Source organism: Podarcis raffonei, chromosome 6 (genome assembly GCF_027172205.1).
Source record: "Podarcis raffonei isolate rPodRaf1 chromosome 6, rPodRaf1.pri, whole genome shotgun sequence".
Classification (NCBI taxonomy): Eukaryota; Metazoa; Chordata; class Lepidosauria; order Squamata; family Lacertidae; genus Podarcis; species Podarcis raffonei.
The window spans coordinates 71,967,657-71,978,957 of NC_070607.1; the positions used below are offsets into that span (position 1 = coordinate 71,967,657).

Here is an 11,301-nt window from a genome sequence, read left to right on the forward strand (position 1 = left end):
CAGGGTGTGTGTTCAGACAGAAGCTGTGTGTTCCCTGTTATGCTTCTGGAACCGCCCAATGGAAAGCAAACTGGTCACAAAGTGTGGCTGTGAAAGTCCTGGATGGCTACAAAGATGTTTAGGGTATTAGCAAAGTATGTGCAGGGAGGGCAAACCAATATCAGATGAAGCATACCACCAGGTGCGCCTATCCTAACTTGATCAACAAATCCTAGTTAAAACAAAGCATGGATGAATTTGGATAAAATGCTAAACCATTAAGTGTTATCTTCAGTGTTCTTGGTCTCAAACACTTTAGAAACGGTTGCTGGTTTGGTCTCCTGTTCATATTTGTATTAACAGGCATTGATTTGGAAAAATAATAATCAGGCACAGCATCAAGGATCGTGTTCTTAGCACACCAATGAGTAAAATCCACATCAAGCTGACTCTGCACCTATCATAGATAGATGTCTTCAAAAGTCTGGGCTGGAGCTGGTCATTCCATTTCAGTAGACTGAAGCACAGATGAAACTGTGGCACCACATTTCTGAGGGCAACGGAAGAACGATTTTCCAGTAACAAGTTATTGTTTCCTGACTGTGAAACCTCAGTGCCCAACCAGTATGAAATAAAGTCAATGGAATTACACAGAATGCATAACAAAAAGCAAGAGTAATGATTATCCCCTCATGATCTGTAAATTATAACACAAAACCAAGATACTCTAGTGAGCGACTTTGGGTAGATACAAAGGCTCACATATGCAAATGGAAGTTTTGCTTTTTGTTGCCTTGAAGGCTGCTTCTGAAACTCCCCAAGTTTTCATTTGGGCAGAGATGAGGAACCTGTGGCCATCCAGATAATGTTGGACTCAAAGTCCTACCATCTCCAGCCAGCACAGACAACGATCAGGGATGATTGCAGTTATACTCCAATATTAGAGAGGGCCACAAATCCCCCACCTCTGTTTTAGAAGTAGCTTGCCAAGAGGGGCAGCGCTATTTGTAAATCACCTGGATGCTTCCAAACCCAGCATCACACCTGTACTGAGAGCGCCTGCCACAGGCAGTATGCATCCAATGCAAAATGTTTATGCAAAATCAATGTATTGTGGGAGTCAGGCATGAGAAATCACACTGCAAAAGACCAAACACTCATAGCACAACAACAGATTACTTCAAAGAAAACAGGAGAACTTCATTCACTACGTGATGAGAACCAATTTTTAAGATCACATAGGCTAGTAATACTAGTCATCCTTTTTAATCCAGTAAGCAAGTGTTAAGGGAGAAGTCAGCCCTCAATATTTAAGCCATTGTCTGAAATAAGAGCATGCCAGTACAAATGAAAAAGCAACATACCAGCTTCTTAATCATGTGACATTTATTAGAGAGCTTTCATGTATAAAATGATGTACTGTATTTGGTAGATGACTGAAAGTGTAAGTAAACAAAATCAGATGCTGATTAAGAAATGGAATTTTAAACCCAGCAGAGATGAAAATTCTGAGGAGAAAAAGTGACTCCTTCTGATTGATGAGGCGAATGAGAGATTAAATCCACAAACCAGATAAGCAGAGGCTGTTAGTTGGCAACGAAGCCTGCAAGAGCAGCACCTGCCATGGCTCTCAGCACATACAGTACTTCAGGCTTTCATTTCTTTTGGCAGAATTCTAACAACTAACCAACGAAGAAGAAAATAGAAGTTTAAGGAAAGTACATTGAAAGTGACCTTGCTAAGTCAAAAATGCAAAAATGAGGGCTTAACAGAAGACTAAGAAGAACTAGGAATTAATCCACAGTGTGTTAAGACTCAAGTCAGGTTGTTACCATAAGGCAGTCTTAGTGCAAAGCTCTTCTCTCTGCCCATTCATCTGAGATTATGATGAGAACAGACAGGTCTGGTCCTAGAAGAGACTACTTCCTAAACATATCCATGGAGACTGTAATGCATATTTTAGAAAAGATCTACAGTTAAAAATCGTAAGTGACCTAAACTAATGTACAGCCACCAACATGGTTATATTTAATGTCTTTATTTAATAATCAGAAACATCAAAATTCATATTGTAGATCAATCCACTCCCACCCTGAAAGTGTTAATTTTGTGTACAGGACTTTAGCTGCTTTAATTATTCCGCGTGTTGTGATTCAACTTCAAAATCCTAGAAAGATCCTGAAGTAACTGAGTTCTGAAATATGTCTTAATTGTTTTGTGCATTTAGACCACTGAACTCTGAGGTAGGCTCTGAGAACTGAATTAATTTGTTAACTGAACCATTATTGTGTTCCTAAACCATGGTTACTGTTTGTGAAAGTTCAGTAATTAAGCCAGGTAAATCCAGCACTTGCTCCATAAGTAATTAATGACAAAGTTTTAGGAAATAATCTGAAGATTCTGGTTATAACACTGTTAAGCAACCAAAATTTAAGTAACCCTGAATGAACCAGTTAAAGACATTAATACTTAATACAATCAATTATCAAATCAGATCTTTAATTTTCTTAAAACAAGCCGAGGACAACCATTAAACTCTATGCTCTTGTAATCATTTCTGTAGAGTTCGCCTCCAACCAAATGCCTCATGATGTTTATGGTTTTAAAAACATACGTCTAGCGAACGGAAGACAAGTCACAAACTGATTCGATCTCATTCAGAGAGGGCAAGATAATGGACACAAATTAATTAATAAGGTCACCCTTTTAGAATACAGAAGTTTGCCGTCACTGTACCAGGCAAAATCACAGAGAAGGTTGAAAGGTCGAACAGTCTTGTATTGTTTGCAAAACATTGTGATGGCTTTTTAAAAAGTTCTGCAAAAGCAACATTTCTTTAAATAATCAGACAGGCTCAATTTCTCTTCTTAGAAGCCATTTGGCTTGTCCCATCTCCTTGGACCACGGGTATAAAAATGGGCTTATTTTACCTCCCCCCAGTTCATCAGAGGCTGCTTCTTAAAGTATTCTTCAACTTATGAATACAACTGATTTGGCCGACTTCATCAATCATAATGGATGGCAGTGTAGAAGATTATCCAGACAACCTGAAAGGAAGTACAAACAAGATGACATCAGCAGCAAAGAACCTGATGTTTGGATTCAGTATTTCGCTTTCCTCTTTTTGAATAAGACTGAAACAACAGGTCATAAAAAGCTTTACAATTAGCTCTGTACTATAATCTGTGCATTACCCTTTTAAATTCTTGCATTCTTAAATAATTTATACTGTTTTTCCCTCACTCTGATTCCTTCCCATCTAACTAGATGGGAAGGAATCAGAATGAGGGAACAAACAGTATAAATATATATTTATATATTTATAATATATTTATGCTTCTTAGGTGGTGATCTGTCACTTGTTTTACAATATGTGCTCAGGGCCAACAGTCAACAAATAAGGAGTATAGATTACCAAAAACAATGCAAAAGATGTCATGAACCCTTCTTTCGTTAGTTCCCAAGTTCCACCATACTCTTCTTCATCTATCTGCTGGAAGCTACTAAAATAGAGGTACAGGACACCAGCATTTATCAGGCAGAATCTGGAAGGGAGAAAGAAGCATATTGGAAACATCACTTTCAACTTGCACAATGTAAAGACATCAGATGTGTCAGCCACACTCCACCAGGATGTTTTCTCGTGCAAGATACATTGAAATTAATGGAAGATGCTGAAGAGCACAAACAACAGGGGCTCATCCTGATGATCTGAGAAAGCAGGCATACCCAACAAGCAAAATATCCTAACTCGCATAAAGGAAATAATTGGCAATTCTGAACTGAGCTCAGAAACAAACCAGAAGTCAGTACAAAAATCAAGTCAGATGTTCCAAATAGTCAACAATCTTGCCAGGTGAAATTTCTAGGTCCTTTTCAAAGTCACCTCATATGAACTTCATGACTGAGCAGAGATTTAAATCTTGGGTTCTTTAAGATCAGTATGCCAATAATTACACCACAATGGCATTCAAGTTAAGCTAAGCTGATGAAGCAACTGAATTTCCCCACACTGAATTTCTTTCTCCCTGGCATTTCCTACCCTAATGCCCTGAAGTTAAATGTGGTTATGAATTTGCAAGCAAGGCCACAGAAAGCACTAGTCTGAAATCACCAACCTCCCTCCCTGCACTCCAAAAAAGACCTCAGAGTTTACAAAAATGGATGACTAAGACATGTTCAAGAACTTTAAATGGTATTTTGTTTACTAACTTTATATTCCTTTGTCACAGCTAAGATGATACAGCACATTCTTACCAATCAACTTCACAGACAAAAACATTTTTAGGCGCTATTCATGTACAGAACTGAAGCATTTCAAATATCAAGGCAACTATATTAAGGTCTACCTGCCTTTGGACATCTTTGGGAGAAGTAAAGGCTAAGGGCTAAACCGTACAGAAATTCAGTGTGGAGTCCCTAAGACAGTTCAATAGCATCTTGTACACCTTCTTCCAGCAGCTCAGCTGGCGCCAAATGTATTGCTCTGCTTTCCTCTGGACCACAGTGAAGCCAAGAGGGAGGTCTTGCCATTTGGGCAGCCCAGAACCTCCATACACCCTACCCAGGCTTGTGCCCTGGAATGGTCATTTTGGTGCTGCTAAGGCAGCAAAAACAATGCAGGATGCAGGTTACTGGTTTCTGCAGCCACAGCAGCCACCGTGATTCTCTGGTGGTTTGACTTACCCCAGAGATATATTCCATTGTCTCTTGAGACAGAGAGATGCCAAATATATGTAGGTCTCTGAGTTGCTAGTGTTACTGTACGTTGACTGCATAAAGCACTACATATAAAAAGCCCCCACTTGTTTTCCTCTAGACATTTCTGGGTATGTGTGTCCAACTCCCCCCCCCCCTATCCAGTGAAAGAAAGACATTATTCTCTATTTTCCCACAAAATACACTGCAAAAAAATCTCACAATCTGGGAGTTGCCAATTCACAACGATTTATAATGCAATGTATATAGGAAATGAATTTCAGATCTAGGGTTTAGAATTATCCATCTTGTCATTTCAGCTGTTTCCAATTTCTTTTGACAACTTTTCCAATATATAACAACAAAAACAAGAAGAAACAAAAACTTACATTGCTATGCCCACAAATCCTTTCAATGGAACAATGCCCCAGATCACTCCCAAAATAACAGCAATGATCTGCCGGAACCAGTAAATCACATCTAGAAATTCATCCTGTGGAGAAGAGACAAAAATCAAAGTTCATATGGCTCTGTAATTCATGTATCTTACAAAATGCCCCTTTGGACAAAAAGAAGCTCTGAAGATACATTTTGGGCTAGATGAGATGGAGATAATAAATAACTGTACTTAATAAAGGATAAGTCTTAAGTTTCTTCTAATGTATTAAGGAAATATTCTAACATGAAGTAGTAGGATCCTGAACTGAATCACTAAGACCAACACTGTAAATTTCAAACGCTACCAGCCAATGTGCATTTTGTACTTGGTTCTGTTCTATGATATTTTTATAAAAGGAAGATAAGCCACTCAACAGGCATCAGGAGACAACAGAAGAACCAAAGCCAAAGGACCCTACCAGGCACCCTACTTTTGGAGGAAAAACGGTAGTGTTTTGGGATGATAAAAATTTAACACCACTGGTGCTACTCACTGTCAAATTTAAAACACTTTCATATGTGTTGCCCAACCCTATTTATTTAAAAGACCATCCCACAGAATTCAGTGGGTTTTGCTCCCAGGCGTGCTATACTGTCAAAGCTCACTGACTACGAGGTAGTTTGTCAGAGGAATTCCTACAAGGCAACAGCAGAGCCAGAATCCAGATCAAGTATTTCCAGTTCCACAGCCTGCCTCCAGCAGGCGGGGAGGAGGGGGGTGGTCAACAAAATAACGTAAGAGCAATCTGAAATTTGACAGGAAAGGATTTCCAACGCCCAATTGTTTAACCACCACGGACTTTGAGCCCTGACAGTCAAGTGTTAGAACTAGGGAGAGAGGTGCCTTTGGCTCCCCCCGCTTTTACTATTCTGCACGCTGTGTTTATTATAAGCCGCCTGGTAGTGATATTTACAAGGAAAGCCACTTGAAAATATATATATTCTAGTAGTGGATAAATTGTATTTCTGAAATGACAGGTGGTGGTGATGGGAGGAGTAACCAGCCGTGGGTTTGGGGGCGTAAGGACTCAGGACGGGAGTCAGGATCCTTCCCCCTTCGCACTGGACTCCGGTGGGCGGACCTCGGGAGTCCCGTCGGGAAGGAAGCAGAGAAGGTCCCACTACGACCCCGGGAGGCCGCAGGTGCCCCTCGAGTCGCCGCCGCAGCCGAGGCTCCGGCCAACACAGCCCCTCCAGGCCAGGGGGCTCCCCGTCGCCGAGGCAGCGCGGCCCGGCCTAGGCCTCACCTTGTCCTCCCAGGCGGAGTCGCTCCGCAGCGCTTTGCCCCACAGCGAGCCCTTCAAGGCGCCGCCGCCGTTGGCCACCAGGTGCTGCTGCGGGTGCGACGTCGGCTCCTCCTTCCGCCGGCCGCCGCTCATCGTCCTCTGCCGCCGCCGCCGCCTGCCTCCCTCCCTCCCTCCCCGCCGGGCCGCCCTCCCCCCGCAACACTCGGCGCTCTCTCGCAGCACCGAAGGCACCCCGCGCGTCCACGTGAGCGCCGGACCGGAGCCCAACCAATTGCGTTGTCCCGCTCGGGCCCACGCGGCTCCGGTCACGTGGCCGGAGCTTGCTACGGCGATTGAGATAGGCCATATCGCGGCTCCTTCTGGGCTCCGCCGGCGGAGGCAGCGCAGACTGGAGGAGGGAGGAGCACGTGGCTGCTGAGTCGCACGGTTGGAAAGGGGACCCCTGAGGGTCATCTAGTCCGACCCGCTGCAGTGCAGGAATAACTGAGTGGAGTAACACTGGCAAAAGGGGCGGAGCAAGGCTACCTATATATAAAAGACTGTGTCTGTGTCTGTGTGTGTGTTAGTTACAATGTGCTTTTATTAATTCTTTCCCAACCACCAGGGCTAACCCAGGACATTTTGGCACCAGAGGTGAACCACAAAATGGTGCTCTCCTCCCTGCCAGGGAAGAAAGGAAGAGTGAAGATCTACATCAGGATCTGCCACCCCTGTGCATCCTTTTGCCTGAGGCGTTGCCTCACCTTGCCTTATAGGTCGCCCTGACAACCAGAACCCGTTTGAATGGCCTTGAACATATTCTTCCAAGCTTCAGACATCTTTTTAAAAATTAAATAAATAAAAACTGTGCATTCATGATGACTTGCACTGCTGATGCCATAGGGCATCCATAGGTGCAAAGAGCCCACACAGCTTTGTTTCCCCATCAGTGCATCTCCCCTAACTTCGTACTAAAATCCTGCAGCTTTTTTATACCACAAATGTATTATGTTTCGTAATACACACTGGGCTCAGGTAGGATGAGAGAAGGCAACTGGAACTGGGTCTGAAGTATGAAATGTTTGCAAAATAGTAACTTAATACGTAGAACAATCCTATGCTTGTCTGCTCAAGAAATCCCATTTTACAAAAAACAAAAAACCCCTACCAAAAATAAAATATAAATACAAAAAACTAAAATAAGTTAAAAGCCAAAACATCATAAAAGCACTATAACACTGTCACAGGATTAAACATCTACGTCTTCCCCAGCATCAAAATATACATGGGATTGTGCCAAGTCTCCAGTACAGTATTCTGTTTCAATTTTTTTATATAAAAAAGGAGTTACAAAGGCTGAGCAGTTCTCTTCATACACATTTGATTCTTTAACAATTTTAAAGAAGACACCCCAAATTATCAAGGCTGAAAGTGACACAAACAGGTGTTTTGAAACAATGTTATCATATAGGTACACTTGTTGCAGAAAGGCTACAGGATCTTTTTGAGTGTACACTCAACCCACGTGATATGTGAAATGGTCATGTAATATTGCTCATGTAACAAGTGAAATGGCCCTCTGGGAAAGGGAAGCCCTACTCCAGCCCTAGTTATACATAAGTAGACAAGGTAAATGCATATGCCTTGTGCATCGAAAGGTGAAACCAGCCAATTCAGCGGGGCCTCCGTGCATATATGTGTTTGCATCTATACTACCATGTGCAGTAAGTTGGCTGCCTTCTCACTTGGGTGGATTTCCCTTTCTGGCTCAAGATGCCAGATTGCTTTCGAATAGGATCCTAATACTATGTTCATTGGCCGCAAGGTGGCAGAAAGTTATTGTCTTCCACAGCTTTCACAACAGCCTATTATGATTCTGCCTTAACCTGTGATCTTCTTTCCCATAGGATCACAAATATAGCCATGAAAGATAAAAGGCACTTGGGAATTTACACTACAGTGGTACCTCGGGTTAAGTACTTAATTCGTTCTGGAGGTCTGTTTTTAAGCTGAAACTGTTCTTAACCTGAAGCACCACTTTAGCTAATGGGGCCTCCTGCTGCCGGAGCACAATTTCTGTTCTCATTCTGAAGCAAAGTTCTTAACCCGAGGTAATATTTCTGGGTTAGCGGAGTCTGTAACCTGAAGCGTATGTAACCTGAAGCGTATGTAACCCGAGGTACCACTGTATTTGCTTAACTCATTGCTCTTACAGTGGGAATGTGGCTCCTAAAACTGCACTGCAGTATAACAAAAACTATTAAACACATAACCATAGCTGCAAAGCATCAAAGCCAAACCTTCCAGTGGGCTTACTTAAATTCAAAAAACAACCCCTTCTGGGCCACAAATTGGTGAAGAGTCAGAACCAAAGAGGAGAGAGTACCTGTCTATCTTACTGGCAACTTGGCAGGAGCCTCCAGAACATACCTCTGGAAGTATGTAGCTCTTTATTGTGCTTTCAGGTCATGGTATTTATTGACTTTGTGCCCAGTATTGCGAGTTTCCTACATATCATTACCAGTGCAAACTGAAGCGTGTTTCATGAATATGTTTAGGATAATGGCCAAGAACATAGTTCTGATTGCAAAATGCTTTGCTGGCTTAATTCAGAAATTGAATTATTATTATTACAAAGGTCCATATAGTTAAAGCTATGGTTTTCCCAGTAGTGATGTATGGAAGTGAGAGCTGGACCATAAAGAAGGCTGATCGCCGAAGAACTGATGCTTTTGAATTATGGTGCTGGAGGAGACTCTTGAGAGTCCCATGGACTGCAAGAAGATCAAACATATCCATTCTTAAGGAAATCAGCCCTGAGTGCTCACTGGAAGGACAGATCCTGAAGCTGAGACTCCAATACTTTGGCCACCTCATGAGAAGAGAAGACTCCCTGGAAAAGACCCTGATGTTGGGAAAGATGGAGGGCACAAGGAGAAGGGGATGACAGAGGATGAGGTGGTTGGACAGTGTTCTCGAAGCTACCAGCATGAGTTTGACCAAACTACGGGAGGCAGTGGAAGACAAGAGTGCCTGGCATGCTCTGGTCCATGGGGTCACGAAGAGTCGGACACGACTAAACAACTAAACAACAACAACAACAATCCCACCTTTCTTCCAAGGAGCTCAAGGAGCTCTTCCCGCCTCTCCATTTTACCCTCACAACAACCTGTGAGGTAGGGGTTAGGTTGAGACATGGAAATTGGCCCAAGGCCATCCAGTGAACTTCATGGATGAGCAGGGATTTCAACTCTGGTCCCCAAGGTCTTAGCTTGACAATCTAACCACTGTGCCACACTGGTTCAGAGAGCAGGACTAGTGTAGTGGGACTGCGACCCAAGTACATAAATATTAGACTGCAATCCTAATCCCATTCATCCAGGAGTAAATAATAACTGGGTTTTTACTTTTTGCATTGTATTCTTGTAAACCACTTAGAGACTATTGTATTTAAGCAGTACATATACCAGCTCTTTAAATAAATAAATAGATCAATTATTTCCCCCAGTCAAGTAACTTACTAATAAATTGTCTAGCCTGTGTGCTTGTCCAAAAGTAAAACTCACTCATATGCAGTGGGGCTTTCTCCAGGCTAATATGCAACCTAAGTGCTGCAGCCCTAGTTAAGTGGGTGAGTGGTAAAGCTAAAATCCCTAAAATTTGATTAGTCATAAACTCCCTAAGGCTGCAATCCTATACACGTTTAGCTGGGAGTAAGTCCCACTGAACTAAGTGAGGCTTACGTCTCCATATAAGTGCATACAATTGCACTGTAAGTGGTGCAAGCCTGTCCGACTCAGCTCCCTCTCTGTAATAGGAAGCTAATAATGCCAACCTACTGTGCAGAGTTGGTGCGAAGATTGAGTAGATAATGTATGTGAAGTGGTGATGGGGATATTCCAAAGCAAGTGTGAGCAGACTTCAGGCTTGGGGGATCTGTTTTGCTTTTTACTGGAACCCTGAGATTCACAAAACAAACTGGGTGCAAAATATTGGCAGTGGGTGGAGACAGATTGGAAAAGCTGGTTTGGGGGCAAAGTCAGTTATCTACCACAAGAGGCATACACTGACCAGTAAATGGACATACAAGTCTACATCCGAGTTACTGTAAATCAGATATTCTAAAACACGAAATCTTCTTATTGCTGCTATTGTAAACAATTGCTATTCAGAACCCTTCATCAATCTACAACAAATCATCTAGCAATCTGCCAGGAGATCCCAATCAATATTTGCCCAGCTCTGCTGTAGACAGTTCTATAAATGTTAAAACTATAATTATGATCTCACACCGTTACAATGAATTTTGAAGTCCTGCAAATATATATTCCTGAGGAAATGGTTAGGAAGCAATTACCATTTATTTGTTGTAAAAAATAAATAATTGTAAGTCTTGCCTTTCAGCTTTGAACATATTTCAAGGCAATTTGACAAAGCGTGACATACATGTGTAGAAATGATAATATTTCAGTGCAAAGGCGTTCTGTCTGGGTTTTATGGAAATGTAATGATTTGAAGTTGTTGTTTCCAAAACACTTTGCATAGTATTTCATCAAACTTGCTCACTACAGCATGACAGGCCTATTACTTGCAGTGCATTCCTCTGCGTGTCCATGCAGAAGTAAAGCCCACTGAGTTCAGTGGGATTTGCTCCCAGATAAAGTGTTACAGAATTGCTGCCTGGACAAAGTGCCCTTTGCATTGGAAGCCAGCAAAGGTGGTGAGGAACCTGAATATCCAATCCTATGAGGAAAAGCTGAAGGAGTTGCAGACGATTTTTAACCTGGAAAAGAGATTAGTAAGCAGTATGCGATAAGCCATCTTCAGCTATTTGAAGGGCTGCCTTATGGCTGATGAAGCACATTTGTTTTTGGTTGCTCTGGATAGGGTCTAAAATAACAGGTTCCACCTCCAGGACTGAAGGCGGCATGCCTCTTGAATTCCAGTTGCTGAAAATAAC

At 42.3% G+C, this 11,301-nt stretch overlaps 1 protein-coding gene across 1 annotated transcript; it reads right to left on the reverse strand.

Annotated features, from left to right (window-relative positions):
• Window positions 1-1,347: 1,347 nt before the first annotated feature.
• Window positions 1,348-6,527, reverse strand: RAB5IF (RAB5 interacting factor). Its single transcript, XM_053393974.1, has 4 exons — window positions 6,363-6,527; window positions 5,067-5,170; window positions 3,395-3,524; window positions 1,348-3,026 (listed from the first exon to the last, which is right to left on the reverse strand). The coding sequence occupies exons 1-4, from the start codon at window positions 6,492-6,494 to the stop codon at window positions 2,985-2,987; spliced, it is 408 nt and encodes a 135-aa protein (XP_053249949.1). The 5' UTR covers window positions 6,495-6,527; the 3' UTR covers window positions 1,348-2,984.
• Between the last annotated feature and the right edge of the window lie 4,774 nt (window positions 6,528-11,301).

Coding starts and splice junctions, on each gene's coding strand:
- RAB5IF (XM_053393974.1), bottom strand. CDS start 6,494: ATGAGCGGCGGCCGGCGGAAGGAGGAGCCGACGTCGCACCCGCAGCAG. Junction 5,171..6,362: donor ACTCCGCCTGGGAGGACAAG/GTGAGGCCTAGG, acceptor TCTTCTCCACAG/GATGAATTTCTAGATGTGAT. Junction 3,525..5,066: donor GGATTTGTGGGCATAGCAAT/GTAAGTTTTTGT, acceptor TCTCCCTTCCAG/ATTCTGCCTGATAAATGCTG.